General features: G+C 46.5%; 1 protein-coding gene across 1 annotated transcript in view; it reads right to left on the bottom strand.

Moving 5' to 3' along the window:
• LOC144827301 (chloride channel protein C-like) overlaps nucleotides 1-17691 on the bottom strand; it is a 602170-nt gene that overhangs the window by 442516 nt on the left and 141963 nt on the right. The window contains exon 8 of the mRNA XM_078685669.1: nucleotides 2214-2311. Within this exon, the coding sequence (XP_078541795.1) occupies nucleotides 2214-2311 (98 nt within the window). The remainder of the gene's footprint in view (nucleotides 1-2213; nucleotides 2312-17691) is intronic.

The raw sequence follows: 17691 nt of genomic DNA on the forward strand, positions 1-17691 counted from the left end.
TTACAATTGCATCACAGTGGATGATGCTCGTATTTAGAATAGAATTTGGTTATAAAAAATACGGTGCATTCCTGCCCTTTCATGCAGCGCAGCAAGGTGGCTTTCTGCGTGATTTCTTGATAAGTGTGCCCTTACGTTTCTTTCAAATTCCAATAAGTAGATGGAGAAGACAGAAGAGCAAAGAGACCTTGACAATCCCAATCAGATGCAGCATATTTTAATAAAACCAAATAGGACAACCCTACACCATTCACTACCCAATGTCCATGTAAACAACCTGCAAAGAGATGCTTTACTACAGTGTTAAGCAGACCATGTACCTCAGGGATGGAATGACCTGTGGGCTACTGGGCAGCCTCACTGCAATTTGAAGTTACTGTGATTTTTTAAAATATGCTTAAACGGATTAGGCCAGGAAGTGGCAGTAATCCTGGGAGACCAGAGTGGTAACAGGTAGAATGGGATGTTTTGCATTACAAAGAAAGAAATGTGGGTGGATGTCTCGAGTGATCGTTTTCTTAACAACATATCTTCATCAGCATATAAATATGACACTCCAGTGTAAGTCTGGAGTCCAGAACCCAGCTCTTAATTTGGGCCAGTGTTTGCCAGAGCTCAGCACAGACACATTTCATAACACTGGCACATCTTTATATTCCACCAAATGGGGGTGCTGTTTGTCTGTTTTTAAACACAGCACATCAGCAGCATGTTTCACTATTCAATGCGCATTAAGCAAATAATATCGTCGGTTTAAGGCCATTCTTTCAGGTCTGCGCTAGTTGCAGTGACCACCAGAGAAATATCTTGGGCCCAAGCACATACTTTTTTTTTTTTAACAAATTAATCACTACGAGAATCATACCTAGATACAGAAAGGAAGTGAGTCTGGCAGGAGTACTATATGATAGAGTAGGTCAAACAGACCCAAATACCCAGTCAGTTTTTTTTTTAACAAGTTGACTGTTGCTCTTCCTCACCCAATACAATCTGACAAATGTCAAAGCAAAATATTAAAGACCTAGGGAACATAGTACCCTAGGTGCACTCTGACTCCATACGCAACCCGCTGTAAGTAAGGATAAGGTAAAGTGTTTTTTAAAAAAATGTCAGAAATGTCTCCATGATGCTAGCTGTGGCTAAAATGCGCATGGAAGAAATACTTCCTCCAATTATTTCACTACAGCTTTATCACATGCGCTACAGTTTGAATATAGAAACAAGAATACTATAGAATATGAAAAATGTAAAAAAGAAAAAAATTAAGTTGGTTTTCAGAAACCTGGTGACAAGTTTACAGAAACCTGTGCAAGTATATGTATGATTTAGGCTAAGGTATGATATGTTGGAATTCGCTTTACACATTGGTGGAAATGCATCCAGAGTTGTGCTTACGGAAATGCGCAAAGCCTTTTCAAAATTGTATTTGTTGCACCAAGTTCATGTACTTCTTCAAGTCGGTCAATTATTAAGGAAAACATGTAGGTGAAAAACCTGCAGTCAGTAGGTTTTGCTTCAGACAAAACCTGCTAAACCTTTAGGCACGATTAATCTCCCACAAGAAAACTTTAGAGGGATTTGTTGGTGTGGTTACCTGGCTGTGTCTGCTTGCTATCTATCAATGTTTATTGAAATAATGAAGCTGCTTGGTTACAATCAGTGTTTAATATCATGGTGAAGCCTTGAGATTTGAGTAAAGATTATAATTTTAAAATACAGTGTCCATTATCTGAGCAAATGATGGCTAAAGGAACTTCCTGTGATGTCATTAGGTGGGTCAAAGGGAGTGAAATGCCACCCCCTCTGATATCATTAAGGTCAATCAGTGTGAGATGTGACGTCTTCCACTTCAGTGAGTCTGGTAGCGCCATTGGCCTAAATCCTCCACATTATGAGGCTGGCCGCCATCATGTGCACTGAGCAGTCAGCCGCCTCTACAAGATGCAAAAGCCACTTTGTGAACAAAGGACCTTCACATCCGGTCAAATCTAGGCACATTTACTCTGTGCTCTGAGTACTGGGTCAAATCCTAATGAATCTGTTGCATGTGTTTTGCAGACTTTCTGCCCAATCATTCGATTAGAAATGGAAGACGGTGGGTGTGGAGTGGGTAGGGGTTGATGAGATGAGGATAGATTCTTTTTTAGGGGTATTGATCAGGCTTGATTGCAGCAATATGTGGACATACAGAAAAATACATTTTTTCGACTTACTGCTCAGGCTGGGTTTCAAATTGTAGATTGGTTTCATTCATGACAGGAGTACAAGGGAAGAAATACGGAAGGTATACAGTAATAGTGAGGGTCACCACCTGCGCATGTAGAAAAACATAAATGTTGGGTAAATAAACACAAAAATGAAAGTGCAGGAACATATCTGTCTTCCTAGCATCCACAAACAGTAGCATACGATAACAAATTATATTGGATAACATTGCAAATAAAAGTTAGATGGGTGGAAAAAGAAAACCTCAAAATCAATGGGGGGAGGCAGAAGTTTTTGTTGTCAGTAGGCTAAGTAACTCAATTTTTTTTTTGTTATTATGATTTGGAATTCCATGGAATTCCACATAAAATACAGAATAAAAACAGCTTTTTCATACAAAGCAAAAAGATAAAAAACAATTTCACAATTACACCTATCGATACAATATAATTAGCCTCGTAAATCTGGTTTACTAAAAAACATCAGTTGTTAAGATACAAAAATTAATACCTCATTAATACCTCATTTTCACTAAATTTCAACTGCGAGGGTAAGTAATCTAATACATCACATAAAAGGGCAAAAGTATCATATCAATCGGCTTTTAGTCTAAAAATCATCGGTTATCAGCAAAGACAAACATTACGAAAGACAATGGGTGTTAAAAAAGTTTTTTTGTTAGGAGATGAACTTGTCAAAAAGAGAATCAAAAAAAGCAGCAATTATTTTCAACAGTACTAACTAAAGTGCTAATGCATTAATTAAAGTGCAAATGTTTTACTAATACTTTGTAATGCAACACACATAGTTAATTAACATTCCCACAAATATGATCTGAAGCAGTAAGGGTTGAATGGGGTTATTATTTTTAGCGGTCTAACAAAGTGCCAATAGTGCTTCAATAAAATACTGATACAAAAAATGATTACACACAATATTTTTTAAAATATCTACAATTCACCCATACCCATTCATTTTTCTTTTAATAAACATTTAAAAATTCTTTAAAAAAGCAGAAAATTTTAAAACACATCAGTTCGGATGGGGGGAACATAAGACAATCGCGGGCTAAGTAACTCCACTTCCAATGTTTCACAAAACAACCACACTGAGAGGAAGACCTCATCTCTGTTGATATCTCTGCACCCTGCTACAAAAGACATAAAGGGGGATATTTACAAGAAAATGCGATAGCGCGGTTTTACGCCAACATTGGCGGCACTCTGCAATTTTCAAAATGCAGGGATGCACCGTATTTACAAAATTAGGGTACACCCCTTGATTTTTCCCTTAGCGCTGCAGCTACAAAAAGCTGCCTAGCACCAGTGCAGGTACACTTGCGCCATGTTGCAAGGATGCCAGTGCTTCAGGGGTGATTGCTTATGTACAGGAGAGGACACCATCCTGCACATAAACAATCAATAGTGGCATTTTACAGCACACATAGAAAGAGCCAGTGCTTTAAATGAGAAAAAATAAGTGCAGATACTCATTAAAAAGAGCTAGAGGTGTGGCAAGTGGGCGGGGCTATGGGCGGGGCTAAGGCCAAGATATGATGATACATAATAACTTCTACACCTGTTGCAGCACATATCAAAACATAACGGAAATGCATTATGTTAAGAAAACAGGTTACATCATTACACACAATGAAAGCCAAACAGCATAAGATGATAAAAATGTCCTTGTTTTGTAATATTTGCAACTTCTTAATGTCATACCGTTATTTGTTGTTGTTTGGCACAATGCTGTATATCATCAAGCGTGCACACACCCAAAGAAACAAGCAGACATATACACAAAAGCTGATGAGCTAAGGACTACAGAAGCGCCTTGACTGTCAGAGGCACCTTCTTCTCGGACAGCCTAGTGCTCACCAGCACTAGCAGCCAATTAGCTTACTTTTCATGAGTACTGGTACTCTGCTAGGCAGTAGTGAAGTTTGTGAGAAGTTGGCCTGATATATAATGTTCACTATTCTAGTGAGCACTCTATATCAGTCCAAACAACCCTTATTGATGATTGGTTGTAAGTCAACCTTATAGACCAGCTATCCTAGTAGCATGGATACGAGCAGTCTAAGGCTAAGACTCTAGAGGGCGTGTTAAGCCAGCTGTTTTACCATCACATTACCCCTTGAACACCAAGTGAAAGGACCAAGTTGTTTATCAAAAATAAAGTGTATTTATTTATAACAAGACTACCCTGGCTCTTTATGAGACAGGGAGCTAAGCACACAACAAAACTCTTAAAGAATTACTGAAAGTCGCACAATTTACACAAATGCCCGAGGGGCACGAAAAACCATATACACAAGAAGTGGAATGCGAAGTCACTAGCAGGTAAGTAATACTTTTCTAGACTGTAGAAACGCTAGGCCTACAATGCTGAACCCTTAGATTAGAAGCAGGAGGCCTAGGGACGCCGTGTGCAGAGTGGGAACTCTCACGCGTAATGCGGGAACAAGTCTATGGATACTAGCACTTCACAAAGTTACTGTTCTCGGGCGAACCCGACTAGGTGGGTCGAAAACAAGGGTGGATCCGAACACTTAGGGTGTTGGACTATGCTGGAGCACCGGAGTACTCAGTTTACCTAGCCCAGGGGCTGCGGCTGCATAGGGTTCAAGTTGCGTCGGAAACCCTCGTTGAAGATCCAGGAGCCTGAAGAAAGAAGTTGCTGGCAGGCGGCCAGTGAAGGAGTTCGTGGTGATCCAAGCCTGGATCAGGGAAGAAGAAACCTGTAAGCAGAGGGGACCAAGTTCTGAATCACTAGCCAGTGATTTAGGTGGGCACCAGGATGGCACCGGACGAAGTCACCTCAGCCAGGTGAGTGGGCGCTGCTGGGCTCTGCAGTCTCTCGGACCAGGAGGCGTTGTCGGCGACCAGGATGGAGGTGCGAGCTGTCCCACGAAGGTACTTGCTGTCGACGTCGCTGGACCCAGGATTGGGCAACAAGTCTTGGCAAATGCAAGGCCCACGCGGTGGACCTAAAATGGCGTCTTGAGTGGACCAGGAGGGTCCTGGGTACTTCTCTGAAGGAGGGAAGCAAGGGCCAGTCTGGAGCAACCAGACCAGCGGTGTTTGTCGTTAGAGTTCGTCGTCAGAGGGTCACTAGCCAACGGGCAAGTGACCTGGACAACGCGGTGAGCAGCAAAAAGCAGAAGGGCCCCACGCAGATCTCGTGGATGCAGGGGGGCTGAACTTCGGTGCTGGAGCTGCTCAGGGTCGGGGCTTCTCTTACCCCAAAGCACTCAGTCGAGGGTCACTCGGTGGTCGTGCTGGACAAGCGTCGTGCAGTTCTGAAGATGGCCGGTCCCTCGAGGTCTCGTCGCACCCACGGATCACAGCTGGACTGATGATGTAGGTTGAGGTCAGAGGTGCCAGGGAAGCCGGTTCTCGTCGTGCTGGAGCAGTCTTGATCCGGAGGAGAGACTGGCAACAAACCGCGATACTTGGTTGGTGCCTGCTGCTGCAGGGTGACTACTCCTTAGTCACAAGGGAGAAATCTTGGGAAGAGTCTTGAGTTCTTCGTGTAGAAGGTCGGTTCAGGATTCAAAGATTGATCTAATTTGGAAGGGGGCCAGTTCCTACCTTTATCCTGCAAAAAGGGGCTGGCACGCGACTAAGTCCTGCCCTATGGGTGGGACTAGGAGGGGGTGGTTACACCCCTCTCCTTTGGCGGGCTTTCCCCAGATCAGGGGCTGGAGTGCCCCTGGAACTGGTTCCAGCCGGCCTATGCACAGTGAGCACCGGGGTGCCACTTGCAGTCACCTTCCTCTAAAGCCCTGCCTACCTAGGATACACAAAATCCTGTCTGGGACGGTGCTGGCACCGCCCCTGGCAGGAAACCCTTTGTCCTTGCCTCCTGGGCTGGGAGGACTCCCAGCAGCAGGAGGGCAGACTTGTGTCTCGGTGGCAGCATCCATTTTGTGGAGCTAAGGCTCTGTCTAACTTTAACCGGGGTTACAGGTTACATACATGTCGTGTCCCTCTAGAAGGGTGGAATGCTAACCCCGTCGCCAGAATTGGCGAGGGGTTAGTATTCCAATTCGTATGACACCTTACTCGACATGTTTTGATAAAGCGATACCAGAGTTGGCACATAACCGCGAGGATTATAATGCACTTAAGAGTATATGGTATGCGATATCATGGAAACGGCTAAGGGATGGATCCCGAAAGCCGCAGACAGGCTCAGCTCATGCCAGAGCACTATCTCACACGATTCCAAGCACTCTGCCTTCAGGATTGTTAAGGCCTGCCATAGGAGTGACTGATAGGAGATCTGTGTGCCCATTTAGGTTTAGATATAGGAATACTATATCTAAAGCAAAGGGTGATTACACCACTTTGCCCCAGCTGTCAAGCAGCCAGTTGTGTCTGATTTAGTTAGTCAGCCCAGGAGTGGCATAATACATGCTGCAGCCCCTGGGAGACTTCTGGGTGCACCTCAGCCCTGGGTACAGGGACTTGGAGAGGGCCCAGTGCCAATTCAGTACCTGGGTACAATTTGGAGTAGAGAGAACAGCTAGGCTGTGGGTCTGATTAGCAGGCCCACAGCCAGGGAAAGTCGTAAACCAGTGAAGCAAAAAGCAAAAATCTGGGTGATCATAGGATTGCAGACCCTACTCTCCTACATGACCCCCCCCCCAAACTTTGGGACAATAAGCTAACCTTGACCAGGTGAGTCTTCTTGCTCTAAGTGGAAATACCTGGAGAGCCCATCAGCATTGCCATGATCAGTACCAGGTCTATGCTCCACTGTAAAATCCATCCCCTGTAGGGAAATGGACCACCTAAGTAGTTTGGGGTTTTCACCCTTCATCTGATTTAGCCATAAGAGGGGCTTGTGGTCGGTCTGAATCTTAAAGTGAGTGCCAAATAAGTATGACCTCAACTTTTTCAGGGCCCACACCACAGCAAAGGCCTCCCTCTCAATAGCTGACCAATTTTTCTCTCTGGGGGTCAGCCTTCTGCTAATAAAAGCAATAGGCTGGTCGTTACCATCAAAATTCAGCTGAGATAGAACAGCTCCCACACCCAACTCAGAAGCATCTGTTTGGACAATGAAGGTCTTGGAGTAATCTGGACTCTTTAGGATAGGTGCTGTGCACATGGCCTGCTTTAGGTCATTGAATGCTTTCTGACAGCTTGCTGTCCACTGAACTTTCTTTGGCATCTTTTTACTTGTCAGGTCATTAAGTGGAGTCACAATGGACCCATAATTCTTGACAAATTTCCTATAGTACCCAGTCAGGCCCAAGAAAGCTCGAACCTGAGTCTAGGTGGTTGGAGGAGCCCAGTCCTTGATGGCCTGTATCTTGCTCTCCAAGGGTTGAACCTGGCCTCCACCTACAAGGTGGCCCAGGTATACAACCTGTGTCTGCCCTATCTGGCACTTAGTGGCCTTGATAGTGAGACCTGCCTTTTGCAGTGCCTCTAACACTTTCCTCAGGTGGACCAGGTGATCCTCCCAGGTGGAACTAAAGACAGCTATATCATCAAGATATGCTGCACAGAAGTCATCAAACCCAGTGAGAACTTGATTCACCAGCCTTTGGAAGGTGGCAGGTGCATTTTTCAAACCAAAGGGCATTACCACAAATTGATAATGCCCACCAGGGGTAGAAAATGCTGTCTTGGGCTTGGCCTCCTCAGCTAACCTGATTTGCCAATACCCAGCTGTCAGATCAAATGTACTTAAGTAGTTGGCAGAAGCCAATCTATCTATAAGTTCATCTGCTCTTGGTATTGGGTGGGCATCAGTCTTAGTGACTGCATTGAGTCCTCTGTAGTCTACGCAAAACCTCATCTCTTTCTTACCACCCTGGGTGTGAGGCTTTGGCACTAGAACTACTGGGCTAGCCCAAGGGCTATCTGAGGGCTCAATGACTCCCAGCTCCAACATTTTCTGCACTTCTGTCTTGATGCAGTCTCTGACATGATCAGGCTGTCTGTAGATTTTACTCTTAACAGGCAGACTGTCTCCAGTGTCCACTTCATGGGTACACCAATCAGTTTGGCTGGGTGTCAGAGAGAACATATGTCTAAAGGATTGCAGAACTTGTCTACAATCCTGCTGCTGAGGTTCAGAGAGGCTGCCACAAAAGACAACACCATCTACTGATCCATCATCAGGATTCTGAGTGAGCAGGTCTGGGAGAGGGTCACTCTCTTCCTCCTGTCCCTCATCTGTGGCCATGAGCAAGCTCATGTCCTTCCTGTCGACATATGCCTTGAGCCTGTTCACATGGAGCACCCTGAGGGGGCTCCTGGGGGTTCCAAGGTCCACCAGGTAGGTGACCTCTCCCTTTTGCTCAATGATGGTGTGGGGCCCAGACCATTTGTCTTTGAGTGCTGCTGGGGCCACTGGCTCCAGCACCCACACCTTCTGTCCAGGCTGGTATACAGTCAGGACAGCCTTCTGGTCATGCCAAGCTTTTTGGAGTTCTTGGCTGGCCTCAAGGTTTTTAGTTGCCTTCTCCATGTATTCAGCCATCCTGGAGCGGAGACCAAGTACATAGTCCACTATGTTGGTTGCAGGCTTTTTGAGAGGTCTCTCCCATCCTTCCTTCACCAAACACAGGGGTCCTCTTACAGGATGCACATACAGAAGTTCAAAAGGGCTGTAGCCAACCCCCTTCTGTGGGACCTCTCTGTAAGCAAACAAGAGGCAGGGTATCAGGACATCCCATCTACGCCTGAGCTTTTCAGGTAGTCCATGAATCATCCCTTTGAGGGTCCTGTTAAATCTCTCAACAAGCCCATTGCACTGTGGATGATAGGGTGTGGTGAACTTGTAGTTGACACCACATTCCTTCCACATTGCAGTCAGATATCCTGACATGAAGTTTGCACCTCTGTTAGAAACAACCTCCTTAGGGAAGCCCACTCTGGAGAACACTCCAACTAGGGCCCTTGCCACTACAGGTGCTGTAGTGGTCCTAAGTGGAATCGCTTCAGGATACCTGGTGGCATGGTCCACCACCACCAGTATAAACTTGTGCCCTGATGCTGTCTGGGGTTCCATTGGACCAACAATGTCAATCCCCACTCTTTCAAAGGGAACCCCCACCACAGGTAGTGGTATGAGGGGGGCTTTTGTTGTGCCACCTGACTTACCACTGGCTTGGCAAGTGACACAGGAGCGACAAAACTCCTTGGTATTCTCACTCATGTGAGGCCAGTGAAAGTGTGAGACAAGCCTGTCCCAAGTCTTTGTCTGGCCTAAGTTATGTTATGTTATGTTATGTTACATTTTTAATGCGCACAGATGCTCCAGCGAAGGAGCGTCCTGGCGCAGGGAAAGGCAGACACAACACAACACTAAAACCAGCAACAGAAAAGCAAGTGAGTAAGTGACCTGCAAGGGGAATCTCATGGGCCAAGGTGAGAAGGAAACCCCTCTGAGACAAGGGGATGACCAGCCTCCTGGTTGCACCAGGCTTGGGGTCTCTTGCCTCAGAGTATAGGAGTCCATCTTCCCAGTATACCCTATGGGCACCTGTGGCATTCCCTGCAGCCTCAGCAGCAGCCTGCTGTCTGAGGGGTTCAAGGGAAGGGCAGTCTAACTGGGCCTTCCCCAGGTCTTCTCTGGAGGGTCCCCCTGAGCCCAGAAACTCAACTTGATCAAGTTCAAGCTCTTTAGGCTCAGTTTCCCTCAGCTCTCTCAGATCAGCCTCCTCAGAGACTTGATCCTCAACCTGGGGCAAGGGGGAAGGCAAAGCCTTAACCCTACTGCTCTTTTTCCTGGAAGGTGTCTGGTCCATTCTTCCAGGATCCAGCACCTGTTCAGTGGGGCATCTTCTGGCCTGTGACCTAGTCACAGCAAGCACATGTGCTGGCAAGCCTAACATTTCCATGTGAGTCCTCTGCTCCACTTCTGACCATAGTGATGACTCCAAATCATTGCCCAACAAACAATCCACTGGGAGGTCTGAACTAACCACAACTTTCTTTTGGCCACTTACCCCTCCCCAGGAGAAAGCAACAATCGCCATACTATGACTGGTAGTGACGTTGCTGGCATTGGTCACCAGGAAATCTGTACCTGGCATGATCTGTCCAGGGTCCACAAAGTTAGGTGTCACCATGGTGACACTGGCACAAGTGTCCCTATAGGCCTGAGCCATTTTGCCATTTATCAAAGGTGTCTGCCTGTATTTGCCCAAAGTATTGGGACTTACATCAGGGGACATATCCATATCCCCTGTACAGACAAGGACAGCCTGAGTGAGTGTGCCAACTAAGTTGTCAGACTCCTCAGTTCCCAAGGTTAACCCAACTAATCCCTTGGGAGGTGCACTACCACTACTGACTGTACTAGGGGGTGCAGTTGCCTTAGGGGCTGTAGTGGTAGAAGTTTGCCCTCCTCTTTTGGTGCACTCACTAAACCAGTGAGACTTACTTTTACAGTACTGGCACCACCTTTTTGACTGGCCTTCTTGAGTCTTCTTTTTCTGCTGTGAAGCCTGACCCCCACCCTCTTTGGTTTGTTGGGGACCTGTTGAAGACTTCTGGTCATTTTGTTCACTCTTGGTATTACCCTTCTGGTCTGCTTTCTTCTGACCACCCTGGTTCTGGTTCTGGTTCTGCTTGATCCTTGTTCTGACCCATTTGTCTGCCTTCTTTCCCAATTCTTGGGGAGAGGTCAGATCTGAATCAACAAGGTGCTGGTGCAACAACTGGTTCTGACAATTATTTAAAATCTGTTCTCTCATCATGAGATTATACAACCCTGTGTAATCAGTAACCTTGCTACCCAGCAACCAGCCCTCCAAAGCCTTAGTGGCACAATCCACAAAGTCAGACCAGTCCTGAGACTGAGTTTTCTGGGTGTCTCTGAACAGCAACCTGTACTGCTCAGTGGTTAAACCAAACCCATCAACCAGTGTATTCTTCAGGACCTGGTAATTGTTAGCATCCTCCACTCTTGTAGTGAGGAGCTTATCTCTACCTTTGCCATCAAAGGAGAGCCACAGTATAGCTGCCCACTGACTCTGGGGAATGCCCTGCACAGTGCAGGCCCTCTCTAAAGCAGCCATCCATTTCTGGATGTCATCCCCTTTCTTAAAGGGGGGCACTATTTTTGTCAGGTATTTAGTATCTAAACCCTTCTCTTTTTCTCTTGGGAGATTGCTGCCACCAGTGGGAACTAACCCACTCATCTGCTGCTCTCTAGCAAAGGCAAGCTTTTCTTTGGCCAGGGCAAGTTCTTCCCTTTCAATCCTCAGAGCAGCCTGTCTCATTCTGGCTTCATGCTCTATTCTCTGAGGGGAAGTCAATCTCCTCTGGGGAGAGTTCCTTCTCCTCTGAGAAGAGGCATTAGAGTGCAGAGATCTATTGGAGTCCCTAGAAAGAGATCTATCTCTCCTAACTCCAAGGCTAGGCCTACTTAGGGTCAGTACTGGGGGTCCCCCAGATCCTAGCCCAAGCAAGTCTAAGTTGGCCCTAGTTAGCCTTCTGACTACCTCAAGACCTTTGTCTGCCTCATCCCCAGAGAGTTCCTCAGGATCCTCCTCCTCAACTGCATTTACAGTGTTGTGGAGGTCTGGATCCCCAGTGGTACCCTCTAAGGCTGGCATATTCCCATCTAGCTGAGAAATCTTTCTCGCATCATATGTCTCTAAGAGACCTATCAGAAAGGGAATGGTGGGGTTAGACCCCTGTTTCAGTTTCCTGGAGGTACACACTTGTCTCATCTCCTGGAAACTGAGAGCTGCATATCTTGATTTGACCTGTGGAGGGTCAAGATCCACAAGGGGAGTCTCAGTAGACTCTCCATGGGTAGACATGCTTTTCTAGTGAGGTGTAAGTGGTGCACTTACCTACACTATATGTTTACCTACTGATCCCTTGCTAGAGTTGTAGTTTAGGGTGTGCTAGGCCCTAGGAGCTACAACAGCTGGTTCAGTAGAACTCAGAGTATTCTAAGCTTAGTTATATGTACCTTAGTACTTATGTGATCTTTCAAATGATATTCTTAGGATATGCGTGGTAAAACAACAGCAAGCTCAAATCCCAACCGCTGCTCACCAATGTGAGAAGTTGGCCTGATATATAATGTTCACTATTCTAGTGAGCACTCTATATCAGTCCAAACAACCCTTATTGATGATTGGTTGTAAGTCAACCTTATAGACCAGCTATCCTAGTAGCATGGATACGAGCAGTCTAAGGCTAAGACTCTAGAGGGCGTGTTAAGCCAGCTGTTTTACCATCACATTACCCCTTGAACACCAAGTGAAAGGACACCACACAAGTTGTTTATCAAAAATAAAGTGTATTTATTTATAACAAGACTACCCTGGCTCTTTATGAGACAGGGAGCTAAGCACACAACAAAACTCTTAAAGAATTACTGAAAGTCGCACAATTTACACAAATGCCCGAGGGGCACGAAAAACCATATACACAAGAAGTGGAATGCGAAGTTACTAGCAGGTAAGTAATACTTTTCTAGACTGTAGAAACGCTAGGCCTACAATGCTGAACCCTTAGATTAGAAGCAGGAGGCCTAGGGACGCCGTGTGCAGAGTGGGAACTCTCACGCGTATTGCGGGAACAAGTCTATGGATACTAGCACTTCACAAAGTTACTGTTCTCGGGCGAACCCGACTAGGTGGGTCGAAAACAAGGGTGGATCCGAACACTTAGGGTGTTGGACTATGCTGGAGCACCGGAGCACTCAGTTTACCTAGCCCAGGGGCTGCGGCTGCATAGGGTTCAAGTTGCGTCGGAAACCCTCGCTGAAGATCCAGGAGCCTGAAGAAAGAAGTTGCTGGCAGGCGGCCTATGCACAGTGAGCACCGGGGTGCCACTTGCAGTCACCTTCCTCTAAAGCCCTGCCTACCTAGGATACACAAAATCCTGTCTGGGACGGTGCTGGCACCGCCCCTGGCAGGAAACCCTTTGTCCTTGCCTCCTGGGCTGGGAGGACTCCCAGCAGCAGGAGGGCAGACTTGTGTCTCGGTGGCAGCATCCATTTTGTGGAGCTAAGGCTCTGTCTAACTTTAACCGGGGTTACAGGTTACATACATGTCGTGTCCCTCTAGAAGGGTGGAATGCTAACCCCGTCGCCAGAATTGGCGAGGGGTTAGTATTCCAATTCGTATGACACCTTACTCGACATGTTTTGATAAAGCGATACCAGAGTTGGCATTTAACCGCGAGGATTATAATGCACTTAAGAGTATATGGTATGCGATATCATGGAAACGGCTAAGGGATAGATCCCGAAAGCCGCAGACAGGCTCAGCTCATGCCAGAGCACCATCTCACACGATTCCAAGCACTCTGCCTTCAGGATTGTCAAGGCCTGCCATAGGAGTGACTGATAGGAGATCTGTGTGTCCATTTAGGTTTAGATATAGGAATACTATATCTAAAGCAAAGGGTGATTACACCACTTTGCCTCAGCTGTCAAGCAGCCAGTTGTGTCTGATTTAGTTAGTCAGCCCAGGGGTGGCATAATACATGCTGCAGCCCCTGGGAGACTTCTGGGTGCACCTCAGCCCTGGGTAAAGGGACTTGGAGAGGGCCCAGTGCCAATTCAGTACCTGGGTACAATTTGGAGTAGAGAGAACAGCTAGGCTGTGGGTCTGATTAGCAGGCCCACAGCCAGGGAAAGTCGTAAACCAGTGAAGCAAAAAGCAAAAATCTGGGTGATCATAGGATTGCAGACCCTACTCTCCTACAAAGTGCAGGTATTAACAGTAATAAAAATAAGAAGTGGCAGTACGCTGTACCTGTGAGTACTGTCCCATTTAAAACACTGCCTCTGCCCTTTTGCCTATGGCCAGGCTCTTCCTGTCCCTTGCTGGTTCAGTATCTTTACATCTACACCTCTCCTCCGTTCTCGATTCACCTCTCGTTTCTACCCAGCCTCCAACCTTCTCTCCCTGGTTCTGCCCCTCTTACTGCCACCACTAGCTTACTTTCTCCACAAGTCTCTAACATTTTGCCACTGTTTTTCCTCCACTTGCCTCATCTTCTCTCCTCCATGACGTACCCATACCCTACATTTGCCACCTGACCAGTAATTTGTTGCCCTAGATTTAATTATTTGTGTTGATAGAGCACACTTACGGTTGAGGTCGGTATTTTTAAATAAAGACTTGCAACAAAAAAAATTTGCTAAATCAGGAATGATATTTTTCCCAGTAAATAAAAGCATAAATATTTTTTTCACTTCAAAAGTACAAAACTATTTCCAAGCTGTGAAGGTTTGTGTGTGTGGGTGCATGTGTGTGTGTATGTGTGTATGTGTGCATGTGTCTGTGACTGTGCACGTGTGTGTGTGTGTGCACGCACATGCTCCGTTGCGCCCTGTAAATTCTGCAAGGCAGCTTTTTAAACTAAATTTCAGGCTAATGGTTAGTTCATCTCTCTTTATCAGACTGCTTCCTGGCATTAAAAGAGGCGATTCAATTGTAATTGCATGTGGTTCATCAATAGCTAAAGCCATTACCTCAAGAAATACAGCAGATTTTTTACTTTACACGAATTTGTGTTAAAATACAATTCCGAAGGGCCCATTTCAAAACTGAACAAATATCTGGTATTTTTATCTGAAAAAAGTGGCAATTCTAACTTCAGCTGTCACCTCACTTTTTTAGGGCGAGGCCTCCGCCCACGTAAGTGGGAGGAGTTTCGAGATCCTAATGGTAAAGAAGAGAAAAAAAAAGTATCTCCTAGGGCTTTGGCGAGAGAAATTCCACACATTCTTTAGTGTGTTCTGTCATCTGGCCAGTGATTCGTCTTCGTTGTGTTGTCGTTTTAATAGGCTTGAAGTGATAGGGTAAATGTAGTTTTGTTCCACCATCTTGGGCATTTTTCGTTCGTGCTCGCGCAAAGAAGTACATTAATTATAATTAGGAGCTGTCAGGGTGCCTCCGTAAGTGAATCCAGATGGCCGGGCGCGTTCACCATTCAGCAGCGCTCAGCGCGCAGCTGCTCCAGTCCCGAGCTGCCGCTAATTATCCTCGTAGTCAGGGAACTCCTCGTATTCCGATAACTCCACAAGCTCACAGGGTCCCAGCGTCCGTGGCAGGGAAAAAGCAGAGGGTTTGTAACAGCGGCAAGGAAGAAAAGAAAACGCCAATGTTCAGTGTTCTACTGCGAGCGGCCATCCGAAATAATTGTTCACTTTCTTGTACCGTGCAAAGAGTAGCTGATTCACCCCTCGTTGTAGCATAGTTTGGTGGAGCTTTTCTGTACCCTGTGTTCGGCTGAAGAGAGGTGCGAATAGGGAGCGATTGCGAAGCTGTTTTCCTTGCCATTAGTGGAGAAGGCGAGGCAGAGAGGGCCTCACAGTGATCATGGAAAGGGCGCCCTGCAGCAGCCACCAGGGAATGGGCATTCACGCCTGGGGGGAAGAGATAGGAGCAGCCTTATTCAGTCACACTGTCCTGATAAGCGGGTTTGCTGACAGGAGGCCTGATTAAACTGCCAAACTTGCTTCAAAGAGTCAGATCACAGTATGAAGGGGCCGAAAAAATGTCGAATGAGTGTGCCTCGGGAAAAATGAGAGGCCAGCGGGTGTAGTTGAAATGTCCAGCCTGCACACACCCAGCCCACCTTTACCACACTGCAGCATCCGCGGCGCAAACCTTTCTTTTTAGTGGTCGCTGGTTGTTACTAGGTGCGAGGTATCTTACACAAGTTGCCAGTGGTAAGCCATGTTTTTGTTTTCTTGAAAATGGCTATTTTGCATGCGTTTCTCGGTTATTCTGGTTTGGTACCGACTGGTAACTTTTGTAGAGTTAAAGGATGATGTCTGTTGTCGGCTGCTAAAGGGGAGGCGTGTGGGTGTTTTAACGTGTGCCTAGTTGCCCTCAGTTAATGCAGCCGTGTAGCCATTTGCTGCTGCCCAGGCGTGGTATTGATGCAGACACCAATGAATCAGCTAAACATATTAAGGAGTTGCAGACCTACATAGATGTCTGGCGACCTTCCCCGACTAAGCCCCTGACCCTTCTTTGATTATATTTGAAATCGCTTCGAGAGAAGGAACACACACAGTAGGGGAATTGCAACATGTACACGACATGATGACGTTTCAGCAGATTTACATTCTTGCCATGTTTTAGTGTTATTACAAATAGCGTAAATTTCGCTTTGCATGTGATGGGAAAAATACCCTTTATTTGTAAGCCCTAGAAAGCTATGGTAAACGAGTCCTCTGGTACAAGTAAAAGTGCAGTTTGAGAGCAGTTTGAGAGTGCAGTTTGAGTGCAGTTTGAGAGTGCAGAGTGCAGATTGAGAGTGCAGTTTGAGAGTGCAGTTTGAGAGTGCAGATTGCAGATTGAGAGTTGAGAGTGCACGTTGAGAGTGCACATTGAGAGTTGAGAGTGCAGTTTGAGAGTTGAGAGTGCAGTTTGAGAGTTGAGAGTGCAGTTTCAGAGTTGAGAGTGCAGTTTCAGAGTTGAGAGTGCAGTTTCAGAGTTGAGAGTGCAGTTACAGAGTGCAGCATGAGAGTTGTGAGTGCAGTTTGAGAGTTGAGAGTGCAGTTTGAGAGTGCAGTTTGAGAGTGCAGTTTGAGAGTGCATTTTGAGAGTGTAGTTTGAGAGTGGTGTTTGAGAGTGCAGAGTGCAGTTTGAGAGTGCAGAGTGCAGTGTGAGAGTGGTGTTTGAGAGTGCAGAGTGCAGTTTGAGAGTGCAGAGTGGAGATTGAGAGTTGAGAGTGCAGTTTGAGAGTGCAGTTTGAGAGTGCAGTTTGAGAGTGCAGATTGAGAGTGCAGTTTGAGAGTGCAGTTTGAGAGTGCAGTTTGAGAGTGCAGTTTGAGAGTGCAGTTTGAGAGTGCAGTATGAGAGTGCAGTATGAGAGTGCAGTATGAGAGTGCAGATTGAGAGTGCAGTTTGAGAGTGCAGTTTGAGAGTGCAGAATCAGAGTGCAGAATCAGAGTGCAGAGTGCAGATTGCAGTTTGAGAGTGCAGTTTGAGAGTGCAGAGTGCAGATTGAGAGTGCAGATTGAGAGTGCAGATTGAGAGTGCATTTTTAGAGTGCAGTTTGAGAGTGCTGAGTGGCAGTGAGTGCAGAGTGACAGTGAGTGCAGAGTGACAGCAGAGTGACAGTGAGTGCAGAGTGGCAGTGAGTGCAGAGTGACAGTGAGTGCAGAGTGACAGTGAGTGCAGAGTGACAGCAGAGTGACAGTGAGTGCAGAGTGGCAGTGAGTGCAGAGTGACAGTGAGTGCAGAGTGACAGTGAGTGCAGAGTGACAGTGAGTGCAGAGTGACAGCAGAGTGACAGTGAGTGCAGAGTGGCAGTGAGTGCAGAGTGGCAGTGAGTGCAGAGTGACAGTGAGTGCAGAGTGACTGTAGAGTGCAGAGTGACAGTGAGTGCAGAGTGGCAGTGAGTGCAGAGTGACAGTGAGTGCAGAGTGACAGTGAGTGCAGAGTGACAGTGAGTGCAGAGTGACAGTGAGTGCAGAGTGGCAGTGAGTGCAGAGTGGCAGTGAGTGCAGAGTGGCAGTGAGTGCAGAGTG

The sequence above is a fragment of the Lissotriton helveticus genome, chromosome 4_1 (assembly GCF_964261635.1).
Source record: "Lissotriton helveticus chromosome 4_1, aLisHel1.1, whole genome shotgun sequence".
Classification (NCBI taxonomy): Eukaryota; Metazoa; Chordata; class Amphibia; order Caudata; family Salamandridae; genus Lissotriton; species Lissotriton helveticus.